This window comes from Quercus lobata, chromosome 3 (genome assembly GCF_001633185.2).
Source record: "Quercus lobata isolate SW786 chromosome 3, ValleyOak3.0 Primary Assembly, whole genome shotgun sequence".
NCBI lineage: Eukaryota > Viridiplantae > Streptophyta > Magnoliopsida > Fagales > Fagaceae > Quercus > Quercus lobata.
The window spans coordinates 11,273,886-11,291,471 of record NC_044906.1 but is presented as its reverse complement, the minus strand read 5'-3'; the positions used below and the strand labels follow the sequence as shown (position 1 = coordinate 11,291,471).

Sequence of the window (17,586 nt, the reverse complement as noted above, 5' to 3'; positions counted from 1 at the left end):
AAAAAGTTTTTTTTTTTTTTTTTTTTTTTCATTCCTATTTTTGTTTCTAAACTATTGAAAAAATTATTTACAAAGTTTAGGGATGAAAAAAGAAATTTTTAAAGTTTAGCAATGAAAAAAAAAAATTTTTGACAAAATTTAGGGATGAAAATAGTATTTTACCCTATATAATACTAATAATTTAAAAGTAAGTTTTGTATAGACAGTAGGCAGGGGCATATACAAATTATACAATACCGAAAGGAAAAAGAAAAAAGAGGAAACATTGGTTGGGGCAAACGACATATATGCGGTATTACAAGAACGTCTGTCGTTTATTTGCAGCCAGAGTCAAAGTGAAAGTGAATGAAGAAGAAGAAAGAGAAAGAAAGGTTCTTGTCCTTGTAATCAGAAAGCAGAGATAGAGATGAAGAAGAAAATGGAAAGTAGCAGCAGCGATAAAAGAGAGCTATTTATTCTGATAGTATACGCCATCGCCTTCTACTCTTTCGTCATCCAACGATCCCTTCGTCTCTCCACTGGTACGCTACCGATTCTCCTTCCTAATTTCTCTGTTTCTTTCCATTTCTCATTCTTTAAATTAAATTACAGATTATCACTCCCAACTCTACGGCTTACGCTCCGCCTCACCCTGGCTCTCCAAATTCACTCATCGTTCCAATGTATTAACTCTCTCTCTCTCTCTCTCTTTTTTTCTTTTAAATTCCTAATTTTTATGTATATGTTTAGGATATGTCAGATGCGCAATGGAGGAACTTTCGAGCGAATTTACCGATTCTTACAATCGTTTTTGCGATTTTCGGTTTGGCCGCCAATGCGTTCAGAGCCTGTTTTCGACTCAAAGCCAGAGGAATGTCTTTCCTTTGGCTTTTCATTTCTTTCATTTACCTTACTTATTTGCACGGAGCTTGGTATGCCTGCCTGCCTTTTCCCCCCATTTCTTCAACTCTCTCTCTCTCTCTGTGTTTTTATCATTCTTTCTTTTTTTAGCAGCATTGTGTTCATCTTAGCAATCGCTTTGCTTAATTATCTTCTAGTTAAGGTGCGTTTTCTTCTGCCTTCACCTCCATTTTCCTGTTTGTTAGGCTATAGCATCTTATTTTTTACTATCAAAGTTCCTGTCTTTGCCCATTTTCATAAACTTGCTTTCTGATTATTATGTCATTCTAACATTTTAAATTTCACCAATGCTGTGACTTTAATGAGACCACAACACTTCACAATAAATTATAAGCAGTAGATTGTTACTGGTGGGCAAAAAATTAATTTCAATGGTGGTTTCAATTCAGAACCAATAACAACTTACCACCTAATTGTTTTGAAAATGTTGTTGTCGTAATACTTCTTGACTTGAATAGGTTTCATATTTGTAAAAACTGACTCTAAATTTAGGGTTTCCATTTGATTTTGCAAAATTTCAGGACTTAGTTAAGTTCATCATTACATAAGAGTGACAAATGTGTCTTTTTTTGTTCCCTCCTTTTTTTAACTCGCATGCTATGTTATATTAGATTAGTGATCTCTTCCTTTCAATTGGTTATTACTGTAGCTTTCATTGTAATTGTTATCGACTGAAGTTTCTAATTCTGCTTGTATTTTACTAGACTTATATTTCTGCAGATATTTGCACGAAAGAAGTACTTCTTACTTGTACTCTGGAGTTTTAATATCTTTTTTCTTATATGCAATCGTGTTTATGAAGGATATTCATTCTCCATAATAGGGTAAGTTCTATTGGCTTGGTTATTAAATACTCATGTAATTTTGAATATGTCTTAAGTGCAAGATATTATGTGATATCTGCTCAACACAGTTCCGTTTGTATATTGTCCCTAGGCAACAGTGGGCTTACTTGGACAACTTCCGAGGCACCTTTAGATGGCATATTTGCTTTAACTTTGGTATTTCCTTACATCTTCATTTGTTGGGATATTAGTTCCAAAATTATGCTTTTATTCTGATTCTTGATTCAATTAATAAGTAAACCACACTAGTTGTTTTTGCTTTGAGTTATCAATAGAAGAAAGGTTTTCATTTACGATGAAGCATAATGCAAAATAATAGGTTCTACTTGTAGATATTGAGACTTCAGCAACTATTCTATTGTTTCTTTATATGGCTTTGTTTTATTTTTTTGACAGTTGTTTTGCGCATGATAAGCTTTGGATATGATTACCATTGGGCAGATCAGGATTCTCGTTTTGATCAAGAGGTATTTGTTTCTCTCTGACTTTCATTTTCCACCTTTCTTTTTTCCTTCTTCTTATTTTATGGGATTGCTTGCTCTATGCTTAATAGGCATGTAGTTCTTTTTAAAGGATTCTTACCTTGTCTACTAGGAGATCAACACAATCTGCTAAGATTGTGGCAATGACAGTTTCATTCCCTAGAAACTGTTCCACAATAATGGCGAAAACACCCTAAACTGGTGTATCTTTATGTGTTAATGCATCTTGCTTTATGGTACCTATAAAAAATTATATGCATCTCTCTTTATGGTTTAGTATCAGCACTCATCAGCTTTTTCATTTTCTTTAGAGAGTTCATATCTTGTCACTACTCTGTGTCAATAGTGGAATTTTATGTTCTGGTGGAGCTTTCACGTGCTTGCCAACTACCAGCTTACAGTATTTATGTGATTATATCTAGTACACTGTCATGTTCCTGCCATTTTATTTTCTCATATATATGTCAGATTTTATTTTCTGTAATATGGTTTATTTGATTATTTGTACCCTGAAATATATATGGTTCCTGATCCTGGGTTCACTAAAACACATGCTTGCTTAAGATTTTTCTATTTATACAAATGATTATCATGGATTTAAAACATTCCTACTTAAGAAACCAGCTTTGCTGATTCTCACATTCTGGTATTTGCAGAAGCATGTTCAGCGTTGCCATATTTGTCAGTCAGGAAAAACTTGCTACCAACTTTTACAGGTTAACTTATTAGCTGCAATTAAGCATGAGAACATCATTTTTATAGTTGCTGTTATCCATTTATTTGCTTCATCTGAACAAAAATTTTATTTTATCTTTTTTAAAATTGGTTTTGTTAATTACCTGAAAATATTTTCTTTTTCATGACTTTTGGTATGCTTCTCCAGGAGAGAAGTGTCCAGGGTGACAAGTATTCCTTAAGTATATACATTTGTTACTTGGTATATGCTCCCCTCTACCTTGCTGGGCCAATTATAAGCTTCAATGCATTTGCTTCACAGGTATGTGACTTGTATGTCAATTATACTTTTTCTTTTCTTTTCCATAGTAATGTCCCATTTCTATAAAAGTAGTCTTAGTGATATCCTCTATGGTTGAACTTTTACTGGATTTAGCAGCAATAGCTAAGTTTTAAATGTAGTCAGATCCTTCTTGTGAACTGTTAAGCTAACCCAACAATCTTGAAGCCCTCCTTGTTGCTAGCTCCTCTTTCTAATTTTCCAAGCTATAGCAAAAACCATTTGTACTAGTGCATTATCAACTCAACTAGATTTCTTTAATGTTCTCAGAAAACTCTTTTGAGTAGTCTACTACTCTAATGCAAATTTTTTGCAGCTAGATGTACCTCAGAATAATTATTCAGTCAGAGATGCGACTTGGTATGGTTTGCGTTGGGTATTCAGTCTTCTCCTAATGGAGCTAATGACACATCTCTTTCATTACAATGCCTTTGCAATCAGGTGAGTCTCTTAGAAACTCAAGGGTACACCTATTTTTTAGATTTTTCTGTCCAATCTTATTGTCTAGTAATAACATCTCTTTCTGCAATGGCTAGTGGCTTGTGGAAACAGTTATCTCCTACGGATGTGTTCATCATCGGATATGGGGTAAGAGGTGAATCTTATTATGTATGAGGAAAACAATTCATCCATGAATAAGAAGACATAGTAGAGCCCTATGTGTGTGTGTGCGTGCATATTTTATTGGGAACCTAAGCTCTATAATTTTGGAAATGATAGATGACACCTTTGTTAGCATTTTGCTAAGATTAAGTGTCTAATTCTAGAAATAGACCTCTTACAGCTATTGTATATATGGGCATGAAAAAAGAGTACTGTTTACTATATCTCTATCAATATTCAAAAGTTGGAATTTTTTTAATTGCTCCATGGATCCTATAATTTGTCTCCGAACATCTCCTTTAGAACATCCATGACGTGGCCATCAGTATACTCCTTACAGAATATGGCATCATACTGTCAGTCTATTATACTAAATGCCCTTATGCATGATTCCAGATAGATCCTTGAACATGGTTCCCAAATTGGGAAATAATGCATCCTTCCCTTGTTCTAATGAACCAAACATTGTTCTGAAACTTCAAAATTATTCAAGTCAGCGAGAGTGACACTGAAAAACTTTGTCAGGAGTAAGGACCTATCCATTGCTGCAAAGAAGGTTTGCATTGTCATGCTTTACATGAAACCTTGAGCAATTATGCAAATTCTAGAGAAACAGGGAAATGATATTAATTCTCTTTGTTGAAATTTCCTTTTGAATTCTAGATTGTATTTATTTTGACTTAAGTTTCCTCAATTTTGGTGGTCGAAATAATCGTAATACTTTTTTAATCTTTATTCTTATTCTGGTCAGGTCTTAAACTTCATGTGGCTGAAGTTTTTTCTTATCTGGCGCTATTTTCGGTTTTGGTCACTGGTATGTTACAAGCAATTATAATTTTTGGCTTCATTTTATCCTGAACTGCAGCTTTCTTTTACATCCGCACTGGATGGTCTAGCCCTAATTAGCTCCATCTTAAGTTCAGTTGAAGAAAGCTGTAACCTTTAACCTTTAAGCATTGGTGTCTAAATACATCTTTGTAATTATGTACTTGTAGATATGTGGCATTGAGGCCCCAGAGAATATGCCAAGGTGTATTAATAATTGCCATAACTTGGAAGGATTTTGGAAAAACTGGCATGCTTCCTACAACAAATGGCTTGTGAGGTAAATCATTTCAAATCCTTTATATTTGTTTTTTCTCACGCAGTCCCATCTTTGACTATGGCATGTGTATTTTATAAATGATTGCAATTTTAGGTATATGTACATTCCTCTAGGGGGATCTCAGAAGAAGCTACTGAACGTATGGGTTATATTCACATTTGTTGCAATATGGCATGATTTAGAATGGTACTTCTTGCCTCCAAGTTTTTCTTCTTAATCGCTTCTTTCTGTTCCGTAAAATAGTAGCAGAAGATTGTTCAAAGCTACACCTTTTACGAGTTCTTATTGTCTTTGACATTAGGAAGCTTCTTTCTTGGGCGTGGTTAACATGTTTGTTCTTTATTCCGGAAATGATACTGAAATCAACAGCAAATGCGTTGCAGGTGATGTCTGTCTATCCTTCCCAGTTCTGTTTGCTGTGATTTACTTGATTGTGATTGAGTTGCATTTGGCTAGTGGTTTTGCTTTTGCCTATCAAGAATCATCTGATACCAAACAATCAGAAAGGCACTATGATTTGTAATAATACTTATTTCCGAAAATATAGGGTATCAAAGAATGACTACCAATACCTTTCATAGTACACCTTCGTTGCGTGGCCTTTTTTTTTTTTTTTTTTTTTTTTTTTCCTTTTGGCTAAGTAAAAGGAATTAAAGAAGAGACAGCTAAAAGGAAGTGGCAGCACCCAAGTACATGGGAAATATACAAGTAAAGACACCAAAACAGGAAAAATAAATAAAATAAATATATAGAAAAAAGAACAAAATTTATCTCAGAAGTGGCAAACAATCAATAAATTCCATATGGGGAAGAAAGCCCAATTGAGGAAGAAGAGATGAAGCGGTGAACATCCCAGGAGCAGGTGAGAAGGAAAGATTCAAACCCAAGCTCAAAAAAACCCATCTTGAGCTGGGTGATGGACTTCACCCCTTTGAATGCCTCTTTTTTTTCTCTATCAAGATATTCTACATTAGACAAAAGGAGCTGTTTTAGAAGCCACATGGCGCCTACCAATTATCATCACCTTCTTCAGCATAAACAGCACTGACCTGAAAAAAGTGTTTCAGTGTACTTTTATGATACAGATTACACATTTATAAATAAGACATGGCAATGACTCTGTCATGTGGAATTGAACAGGCTCCTCTAGGCATTAAAGATGCAACCTTTGCAAAAGCAAAATACAGTCACACTTTAGCTGAAGACATAAAGTTATTATGAATGGATGAATAGAAATTCTATTGCTGCACCAAAGTAGTGAGAAAATGCATTATTAGATTGTTATTTATTGTTTTTTTGTGTTTGTCATTGAAGGTATAAATACAGTGCAGCAAAATCATCTTGCTTTTCATAAAATTATATCTGTCTGACAAGATTCTTGACGTATGATTTTCAACTATGTTTTAATTTCAGGTTGAGAGTGCTTTGGGGCAGTTTGTCTTTCGTGAACTTAGTGCTGTTGCTGGTGCTGTCACAATCACTTGTCTCATGGTGTGTCCCTACACTAATTTTAAGTAATATCACAAATCAGTGTTATATTCCTTAAATTGTTCCTCAATAACTTGCGATTAATTAATTAGCATGTGATGCATATGTAAATTGGTAAATACATATGGATTTCTAGGTAGTAACAGAGTAGTTAAAAGCAAATGCCATTAGAACAATATCAAGTTTCCACTTGAGGAAGTAACTATGTCTGAGTCCTCATTCTGAAAGTTGCCTAGAAACTAGTCTGACATTTTTTATTAACGTGAATAAGAAAAAAATTCTAAATGAGTAGTTAATGGCATGTATTCTTTGAATTGGAATTTAAAATGAGAAGACACTTGTCTCTGTCTTTTGTTAGCAAAGAAATGCTGCTTTTTCGCTCTTAAGAATGTTAAACCCTCTTAGCTTTAAGTTGAATTTTTCTAGGTAATCTTTCTTGGATTCTTTGGTAAAGGAGGACAAGGTAAGTGGTTAAAATGAGTTTCACGGCATGCACGAATATGCTAGTGCATGGGTTGGAATTGGTCTCAGTGAAGTACAAGAGAGGAAAGTAGCAAATAAAAATCATTAAGTTGTGTTCTACATAACCTTTCTTGGATACTTACATAGAGGAGGACAAGGTACTTGGTTGAAATGAGTTGCATTGCATGCACATGTAGTGTACATAAACATTTATTGCAAAAAGTACATAAACACCATATCAATAAGTTTGTTGCAAGCACTTGTGCTTGGGGGGCTCACTTCTAGTGATTCCCTCTCTTTGTTCATAGACTCTATATTCTCTTGTACATAATTTCTTTTCTTGTGTTTGCTGTTTGTACATATGTTTTTTAGGCCACTTCATCTTCTTTGATTGAAGCAGTCCTAACATTTACTAAAGATTTCTTCCCTATACAAAAATAAATGTAGCCACCAAACAAAAAATAATGAAAAGAAGTGGGTTACATGGTGCTATGAAAATACTGTAAAAATGCTATATAATTACAGATGTCTTATTCAAATGTTATTCCCTATGAACATGTATCAATCTTCATACATTACCGTTTAAGCTGTTCTTTGTAGGTTGCAAACCTAGTTGGTTATGTTATTGGACCATCAGGCATTAATTGGTTGGTATCTCAATTCCTTCAAAAAGAAGGTATGCCTAAATCTCATATCCTTTTACAGTTTTACCTAGGTTTCCTTGTTTGCTTTGACAAAGGAAGATATGGAGCTAATGCAAAATTCTTTTATGCAGGACTGCCTGTTCTAGGTGGTATGTTTGTGACATTTTATGTAGGGACTAAGGTAATGGTGAATCCCCCCCACCCTTTTTTTTTCAAAGTTTTGGTCTCTTCTGAGAAATTTTAGCATCTTGAGCACATGCTTATTTTTAATCATTGGTCTGCACCTCCCTCATTTTGTAGCTTATGTTCCACATTGATGATGCCAAGCAAAGAAAGTACAGAAATGGCCTGTGAAGGAATCATTGTGTAGCCACGTTGCTAATTGCCAATATGTAGATTTTATGGGGGGTCAAAATCCAGTATTAGAAATTCTGAATGATGTTGACATCGCCAATGTTATTGGTTTGGGAGAGTATTTTGCATTCACTTTGAGGACCTCGGTTCATTATTTTGTTATGCGTTTAGGCATTTTAGTTGACAGCAGCAGCCATTCATTGTTGTACAGGAAAAAAATTGGCGATCCCCTCCCCCTTAAAAAGTAGCAAGGATAACAATGCAATTTTGATTGTTATCATGTGGCATATCATGCCTCTCTATTTGTCTTCGAGGGCACATTTGTGTACCATAGGATCAATTAAGAAGCTCATCACAAGGTTATTATATATACTTTTTCTTATTTTTGGTGGAACCGTGTATGATATCATCTTATTTTGTTTTGTTTTGTTTTTTGAGACTGGTATGATGGTAATTGTTAAATGTTGAACTTATGACCCTTGCCCTCATCAAGTCATGATCTTTCAATTTCGATTTTCTTTTTTCTTAGGAATAATGGAATTTTATTGAGAAAAACGACCAAGTACAGAGGGGGGGAAGACTAGTCACGCATATTTAGATACATAAGAGAGCTATTTTTCATGCAAAGAATATGACAGAAGATGTTCTGTTACTGTATGCAGCCACCAACATGCAGTTCTCCCCTCTCCAAGCCAAAGTCTGTTCGGTCTTCCGCTCGTCCCTGCAGCACTCCCTATCTGAATCAGTACAATCAGTCCTCAATGGCGCAATCATCCTTCATAAAATCAAGCTCCTTTTCATTCAGACATTAATATATTGATAAAGAATGTGCCTTCAATGGGAAGAGTGGGGAGGGGGTGGCATTTTGAAGAGACACATCACACCCCCGGTTGAACAGGAAGCCAGCTTTCCATTAAGCAATTAACATTATATACATCATTCATTCCAGGAGTAAGAGTAACGCTAATACATTTTTGTCTTTTTTTTAAGTTAAATCTTTTTTGCTAGCGAGTGAGGTAGGAAGGATTCCAAACCAAGTTCCCCCAACACAAAAACATTGCACTACAACCCTTGCGTGCTTATTAATCTTCCTCCTCGTTATCTTGTTTCCTCTGAGTGAACTCTTAATTACAATTACAATACAAAGGTTGGGTTTGGATTGCGATGAAAAGGAAAAAAAATGCACGTCTACGTTTTTTTTTAAGTTCCGTGCACTGTTTACGAAACCCGCAAGTATGGATTTCAGCAAATTTTCTTTAAAACTGAATTTCACGACATTATTCACACATTTAAAAATTATTTTGTTACAGTATTTTCAGTTTTCAATAATAAACGATATCTAAACAGACCCCAAAGAGAAAACTCTTTTCCAGCGTCTGAAATTCTATTACACCTTTCTTTGATCAAACTTAAAAAGGATTATAAAATTTTGATAATTAAACCATCGCATATCACCCCAATACGGTACAGCATAAACTTTTTGGTAGAGAAATATAAAAGATAAACATGTTGCACATAATGAACTGGCAACGCTTCAAGATTTCTCTAATTTATTAATGAAAATGAACACCGAACACCAAATTCCTTTAGGCACAAGAATTCCCACCTGTCACGCAGCTTATAACTTGTACAGGCACAAATTTTAAGCACCGGATCAAGTAGGCTTCAATTCAAATATTATTTGAGAATAACAGTTTCCATGGACACTGTTAACCAAATAGCACGATAGGTACGACCTCTTGATTTCCACAATTTTTCTTTAATTTGTTGCTGGTGTGAGAGAAGAAAAGAAAGACCACCCTACACTTAATCAGAACCCAAAAATGGTACATAACTTTTGTTGAAAATCTACTTGCCACAAATATGTAGTCATAGCAGATGTTGCCAATGAATTGTATAAGGGATCACACACAAGATATCAACTACTTCTAGCCATACCATTACGATGCAATCATTAGTTGTAAAGATAGTGATATTGGAAAAAATAGTAAATAAACAAACATACAATGGAACGGAAGGATACTTCACTGATTTCAAAATTCTAATCTAATCCGAATTCAGTTTGCTACATCAGTCTATTTCAAGATTGAAATGCCAATTCAAATTACTTCCTCTTCCTACCACCACCAGCCTTTGACTTTTTGTTAGCATTACCTCTAGCAGCATTCTCTGGTGTTTCCTGTCACAATGATCAGCAAAGTACCTTATCAATGATATGGAGTGATGCAATCAGGCAAGTTAACTAATTCCAGGGTTTACAAGTAAATCTTGCAGGAAACAGTAGGCAGATTGTTGAATGCCAAAGAAGACTTGAAAAGAAAATGATACTGACAAAATGAATAATGAACTACAAATACCAAAAAAAGGAAAACTGGGATTGTGAACTAAAAGCAATGCAAACCACAGCATATAAACTGTAAAGCCATTGTGCTATTAATTGGGAAAAAAAATCCATTAAAAATTACATCCAACATTATTTATAAATTTCAACCCCTACAGAACCGAGTGGAGCAAGAAAAAATAACACCCCCCCAAAAAAAAAAAAAGTCTCTGACATGAGACACAATGTTTAAATGCTTGATAGGAGAGTAAGTTCTTGTTTAAATGATAGTCCAGTTTGCTTGAATCAACTCTTTTTACCTTCAGCCCCACATCACCTTAACTTTTAGATTTTATTGTAAGCAGTGCAAAGTCGGTCTGTTATGGTAAACTATCTAGGGCAAATCAAAGGTAAACTTACGTACGTGGAAGAAATTTATGGACAAATATTTAAGCTAATTAGTAATTCAGCATTGAGCTCCAAGACATTAGAGATCTGGGACCTAAATTACAAACTAAGTTATCAAATACTATTCCTCCTTTCAGATTGCATACCCTAGGGGAAAATGATAATCATTATAGTATTAAGGTAAAGAAGAAATAGCAACAGTTCTTTTCTTCCTACAAAAGTTATTTTTTGGGTAAGTTTCTCCCAACAAAAATCACTATATGAAAAACTCTGATGCTGTTAAATGATTTAAGTGGAATAGAAACACGCATAGATTGGCTCTGATGGTTCACCAGGGTTTTCAGCTTCATGTGCCGAAGCAGACACCTCTGGATAATGACATGGAGTGCTTGAAACCCAGATATTGGATTGGCAAGCTCAGGCTGCCAAGGACCTTGGGCCTGGACCCACAAGCTTGCAAAGAAAGCATCTTATTCCCAGTTGCTGGTCTGGGTGATCTAAGCACGCATTTACTTCCCTGTCATTCAGTGTAGCAAGAAATCAAGGTAGGCAATCAGGTTTAGACATCCTAAGAGATCTATACAAACTTGGAAGGCTTTCTACTGTTTTTTAATTTTTTAGGTTTTGAAGGAAAAGGTGATCTGCCACAAATAGTTATGGGATGAGAAAGGTTAAGAAATTTGATGAAAAGAAGCAGAAGCTTTGGATCAGTAAGTAGTGGGGAAGACAAACTTTCAGGAAAGTTTTTAAAATAAGACACACAGATACTTGCAGCACAAAGAAACATTAATTTGTTTTTAAGAAAATTTATTAACATTTAAGAGAGAGAGAGAGAGAGAACAAAGATATTGTGCTATTTCATCCTGACCTTTCAGCTAATGCACGTTATAACCCCGTTTGTTACAGCTTATCTTATAAATTAAGCCAGCTTAATTTCTTAGGTTCATCTTTTTAAAGCTTCACTTTTCCTTTGTTACAGCTCAGTCAAACCCCAGCTTATTCTTTGTTCACTAAAATAAGTTATACCAAATGCACAGGTGAAAATTAATATTCAGCAAGACCAAGAAAACAGATTGAGAGGTAAACTAATAACATAAAGGAATAAGAACCAACAAACGCAAAAGCAAACTTACTAGATAAGAAGAACTAATGTAGGATGGGAAGTGTAGAAAATAGAAACAACAGGGAAGAAAGAAGAACAGGACAAATCTTATGCTTCACCATCTAGATTCTAGAATCTACCTAATTCCCTAGGCTTCACCACCTAAGGGTGCTTAGAATCACCACAAAGCTTAGGCAAACATCTCTAATAAATAATTTCTTGTTCAAATTGTATCGCTTCAAACCATTCCTGGAGCCTCTATATAATAGGCTTGAGGGATTACATTTTAAGCCTGTGTTTGGTTCGAGTGAAAAACTTTTACTGAAAACATTTTACAACCTTATGGGTGTTTGGGCGGACTGAAAAACCTGGTCAAACTAAAATTAATTTCCCTTTGACTGTAAAATAAGGCTACCTAGAGTGTAAAATCTATTACACTTTCATTTTTACAGCATTTCATTTTCAGCCTTCACTCTCACACTCATGCTCTACACACCCCAAGCAAGCAGAGGTAGTAGAGAGGAGAGCTTGAACCAACAGCCACCTCCACCGCTGAACTTTGCCCTCATCCTCACCAGTCCAGCAACCCACCCATGAGCAGATCGGACCACCCAGCCACTAACGCCAACCACTATGACCACCCATCCCTAGATTGAACCACTAATCTCATCGTCTTTGCCTCAAGCTTGTCGTTGCCACCTCAATCTCATTGCCACTGCCTCCAAATCGAACCATCAACCCACCCATGAACCTCTCTCTCTCTCTCTCTCTCTCTGTGGTTTGATGAATGTTCAATTTGAGTGGGTAAGAATGCCACAAATACCAAAGGAGAGGAGACACTAGATCAGATGGAGTTTGAGGGAGATGGTGGAGCTGATGCCGCTTGTTGATTATTGACCCTCTCCAAATTGTATATTTATGATGAATATTATAGCGTGGAACTGTAGGGGTGCGCTAAAGCCGTCCTTTCAGAAACATGTTAGAGAGCTAATACAAAACCATGATCCAATAATTCTTGTAGTGATAGAAACCAAAGTTAGAGGTGAAAGAGCAAGGGAAATAACTGACAAACTTCCCTTTGATGGAGCTATTCACACGGAGACTATCGGGTATGCCGGTGGTTTATGGGTCCCTTGGAATGTAGACAAGGTGGAAATTTCTTCCTTAGCTAACACTGAGCAGGAGACTCACATTGTGGTTAAGGTACGTTCTTTGAATTCTAGTTGGCTATTTACTGTTGTGTATGCTAGTCCTAGGAGTGCTGAAAGGCAGATTTTATGGAATAACCTCATGAGCATTGCAGAGCTTCAAAACATGCCTAGGGTGATAGCAGTGGATTTTAATGAGCCTTTTATGAAGGAGGACAAATTTGGGGGAGAGCTGTTAGTGTCAGAAGGTCTCTATTGTTCAAAGAGTGCCTAGACAAATGTAACATGATCGATATTGGGTTTTTTGGTCCTCGATTCACCTGGACTAATAGAAGACAAGTGCAAGCTCTAATTCAAGAAAGAATAGATAGGTTCTTTATAAATCCTAGCTGGTGTGTTTTGTTTCCTGAAGCTAAGGTGGTTCATCTCACAAGATGCCATTCGGACCACTGCCCCGTTTTGTTGGAAATGCAACCAAGGGCTATAAATAGAAGAGTAAGGCCGTTTAAGTTTTAGTCCTGCTGGCTTTCTGATGCCTCATTTCCGAAGGTTGCTACTCAAGCTTGGAGGCATTGTCCTAGGCTTGTTGATGCCATTGACACCTTTACTAAGGAGGCCAAGGTGTGGAACAAGATTCAATTTGGTAACATCTTCTCTCGGAAAAAGAATATAATGGCTAGACTTAATGGCATCCAACGATCTATTGCTATTAGGCCTTCTTCCTTTTTGTGTAACCTTGAAGGAGATGGATAGTGTGCTCAGTCAGGAGGAGGATTTGTGGGCTTTAAAATCCCAGATAAATTGGATGATTCAAGGAGATAGAAATACCTCCTTTTACCATGTTTCAACTCTGGTCAGGAGGAAAAGAAATCAAATCATGGCCATTAAAGATACATATGGGGAATGAATTGCTAAGGAAAACACGGTTCAGGAGTACATTAGAAGTAGATTTGCTGGTATTTATTTGACTTCTTTAGTTAGTGCCTCTGTCACATACAATTTAAACTATCAATAGTAGCCAAGACTTTCAGAGGAAGAGAAGCAAAGTATTAGTGGGGGTGTCACGGATGAGGAAATTAAGGCAGCCTTGTGGTCTCTAAAACCATTTAAAGCCCCAGGCCCAGATGGACTATATGCAAGTTTCTTCCAGAGATTTTGGCTTGTGGTGGGAAGTTCAATGATGGAGGAAATAAAGCTGATTTTTGCTGAAAAAAGAGTTCCTGATTACCTTAATACCACCCCCATTGCTTTAATTTTGAAGATCCTAGGTTCGGAGACATTGGGTAACTATAGGCCTATAAGTTTGTGCAATATTATGTATAAAGTGTTGAAAAAGATCATTGTGGCCAGATTAAGACCATATTTGGGTAAGTTGATTTCCCCCCTCCAAACAGCGTTTGTGCCAAGAAGAAAGGTCATGGATAATATGTTCATCACTCAAGAACTTATCCATTCCTTTAGCAGAAAGAAGGGGAATACTAGGTACATGGCCATAAAAATAGATTTGGAAAAGGCTTATGATAAAATTGAGTGGAGTTTTGATAGAGAAATGCTTGTTAGAGCAAAATTTCCACCAGATCTTAAGGACATCATCATGAGCTATGTCTCCACTATGTCTACCTCTATCTTATTCAATGGAGAAGCGCTTGAGCCTATTTACCCTTCTAGGGGGATAAGGCAAGGAGACCCCTTGTCCCCGTATTTGTTCATCTTGTGCATGGATTTCCTTGGGCAGCTAATAGAAGAGAAGTGTAATGCTAAGCTGTGGCAACTAGTCAAGGCTTCACAAAGTGGTCCGACTTTCTCCCATCTGTTTTTTGTGGATGACCTTTTACTGTTCGCTAAAGCGGATTACATTAATTGTTGAGCAATTAGAGATGTGCTTGATGATTTCTATAGTATCTCGGGGCAAACTGTTAGTGAAGCTAAGTAGAGAGTTTATTTTTCTCCAAATATGGATAGAGATACAAGGGAGTCATTATGTGATATCCTTGGATTTACATCCACTCCCTTGCTTGGTAGATATTTGGGTTTGGGTTTTCCTTTGAAGTAACCTGGCTTTTCTTCTCAGGATTTCAACTTTGTTCTTGACAGAGTAAAACAGAAGCTTTCAAGGCGGAAAGTGAGCGTGTTATCCTTATCTAGCCGCCAAGTTCTTATCTAAGCTTCATTGGCAACTATCCCAATTTATGTAATGCAGTTTTCCTACCTTCCTGGCAGAATTTTGGATGGGATAGACAGAGTAAACCGTAATTTCCTTTGGGGGTCTTTGGACTCTTTAAAGAAAATCCATTGGATTGGTTAGCAAAAGGTAACTAAAACGAAGGAAGAAGGGGGTCTTGGATTGCAAGCGGCTCAAGGAAGGAATCTTGCGTTTCTTTCTAAGCTCAATTGGAGGTTTCACACCGAAGGAGATGTGCCTTGGGTGCAAGTTTTAAGTAAGAAGTACTATTCAGGAAGAAGATTGAGTGTTGCAAACCCCAACAGTCTTCCTTGTTCTTTAGTCTGGGCAGCAATAAAGAAAGGTATGGGCACATTTGAGAAGGGCAATAGGTGGACAGTTGGAAGGGAAAGTAAGTTGAGCTTGTGGTACAGTAGTTGGTTAAGCAAGGGCCCCCTTCAAAGTCTTATTCAAGGTCCTTTTTCTTGGGAAGCTAATAAGTTGGTAGTTAAGGATTTCTTGAAAGACACGGGCTGGGATTGGAATGGACTTTCGGTTGAGCTTCCTTTGGACATCAAAATGTTGATACAAGCTACTCCTATTGCAATTACAAACAGAGGTTGTGATAAAATTGCATGGGCTAACTCCCCTCAAGGTACTTTTTAACTTCAGAAGTGCCTACAAGATTGCAATGGGGCATGAAGAGAGCCCAAAATTCAATGCTAGCCAGATATGGAAAGCAAACACCCTTCCAAGAGTTAAAACATTTCTTTGGATGTGTGCTCACAATAGTATTGGGGTTAGGAGTTGCCTGATGAGGAGAGGTGTGTGTGAAGAAGCTGTGTCCTATTTGTCAAGAAGTGGAGGAATCAATTTTACATGCTCTTCATGATTGTCCTTGGGCTAAAGTGGTATGGAATCATTTGGGAAGAGTAGAAGTTGACCAACAGTTTTGGAGAAGTGAGTTGCTAGATTGGCTTAGCAGGAATGGGAATCAAAGAAGCACACCAGTCACTATGAATCCACCATGGAAAACCTTGTTCTCTTTCACTATATGGAATATTTGGAAGAGTAGGAACAACTTCGTTTTTCAAAGGAAAAGACTGAACCAACAGTTTCACGATGAAATACTGAATCAAACAGTTGAATTCATTCATTGTATATCTCCCCCTAGATTGATGACATGTAGATGTGTTAAAAGGATTAGATGAGAAAAACCTCTTGTTGGGTGGATGAAACTTAATACAAATGGGTCAGTGTTTGGCAGTTTGGGAGTGGTTGGTAATGGGGGAGTGATAAGGGATGACTGTAGGAATTGGCTATCGGGATTCACCAAGCGCATAGGAATTACCAACAGTTTTATTGTTGAGATGTGGGGCCTAAGGAAGGGTCTTATTATGTGTTGCAATCTTAACATAGCATCTCTCATTATTGAACTAGATGCTAGAGCTGTAGTAAATGCCTTCTGAAAGCTCGAAATGTGTGAAAACACAAGAGCTTGTTTAGACCCCCCCCCCCAATTTAAATTATAGCTTGACTAATTTTACACTAACTTATACTAAGTGTGGAATAGTATAAACACAAGCAAACAAGCAAGAGAGCTACTCTATTTCATGTTTAAAGCAACACAGCAGTAAAATGAAATGAACAAAAGTAGGGAAGAGACATACAAATACAGATAACTCCAAGACGTGTTATCGAAGAGGAAACCGAAGAACTAGGTGAAAAACCTCTCCATCGCCCTCCAAGCGGTAATCGATCCACTAGACAATCAGTTGGGATACATGGGTAAACAAAAGACTCTCTAAGCCTAATCTACCCTCTGTACCTAAGGCCTCCAAGCTCCTACTTCAACAAGACTTCTCGAAACCGTGTCCTGTCTAGCTCTCCGGATCCCGCAACAAGCTCCATGTTGCATCTGCCATCCTTGACTTCTTCCAATGTTTCCCAACAGCACCAAAACCTCACTAGACACTCTCAAAAGGTGTGAAGAGGTAGGAGATGAGGAAATTCCACAAACAAATGTGTAGAGAATTGTTAGTATAACAATTTCTAACTCTCAAGTGTTTTAACTAGGATTTTTTCTCAGAAGCTCTCCTTCACATTTGTGCGTAATATGGGTATATATAATGAGGGTACAAAAAGTGTGTATCAGATAGTACAGACTGGCAAAACAGAATGTCTCGTGGATGTCTCACGGGAAGGCCTTACCCGCAAGATACTCGCGAGACACAACTGTCTCCATTTGTATAGACTCTTCGCATTCCAGTCATGTACAGAACACATACATCTTTTCGCGAGATGCTTAGTTGCTAGATACCCGCGAAAACCTTCCTTGCTTCAATAGCTTGAGTCTTCACATTCTCTCTCACTATCACACAACCTTTACAATAAATTCCCACAATAGATACAGGGTACAAAAGATTGAATAAAATTACAATCAAATTTGGCACGGATAAAAGCCAACAAAATACATATTTGTAAATCACAACTTTACACCTTCAATAATAATCAGTATGTGAACAATATTATATCTCCTATATTAGATG

General features: G+C 36.7%; 1 protein-coding gene and 1 long non-coding RNA gene across 3 annotated transcripts; one reads left to right on the top strand and one right to left on the bottom strand.

Moving 5' to 3' along the window:
- Positions 1-280: 280 nt before the first annotated feature.
- On the top strand, positions 281-8,321 carry LOC115979136 (putative membrane-bound O-acyltransferase C24H6.01c). Of its 2 annotated transcripts, none has more exons than XM_031101101.1 (19): positions 281-521; positions 592-662; positions 730-911; positions 991-1,042; positions 1,621-1,724; positions 1,837-1,901; positions 2,142-2,212; positions 2,884-2,943; positions 3,111-3,224; positions 3,559-3,683; positions 3,779-3,830; positions 4,597-4,659; positions 4,841-4,950; positions 5,044-5,136; positions 5,252-5,333; positions 6,364-6,441; positions 7,501-7,576; positions 7,676-7,725; positions 7,845-8,321. In XM_031101101.1, exons 1-19 carry the CDS (start codon positions 407-409, stop codon positions 7,896-7,898), a joined length of 1,617 nt encoding a protein of 538 aa, XP_030956961.1. In that variant the 5' UTR covers positions 281-406; the 3' UTR covers positions 7,899-8,321. The 2 variants fall into 2 exon arrangements, with proteins under 2 accessions (XP_030956961.1, XP_030956962.1); XM_031101102.1 differs by having other exon boundaries at positions 282-521; positions 994-1,042.
- Positions 8,322-9,824: 1,503 nt separating this feature from the next.
- LOC115979135 lies at positions 9,825-11,436 on the bottom strand. Its single transcript, XR_004088950.1, has 2 exons — positions 10,959-11,436; positions 9,825-10,077 (listed from the first exon to the last, which is right to left on the bottom strand). It is a non-coding gene; the product is annotated as an uncharacterized LOC115979135 (long non-coding RNA).
- Positions 11,437-17,586: the final 6,150 nt, after the last annotated feature.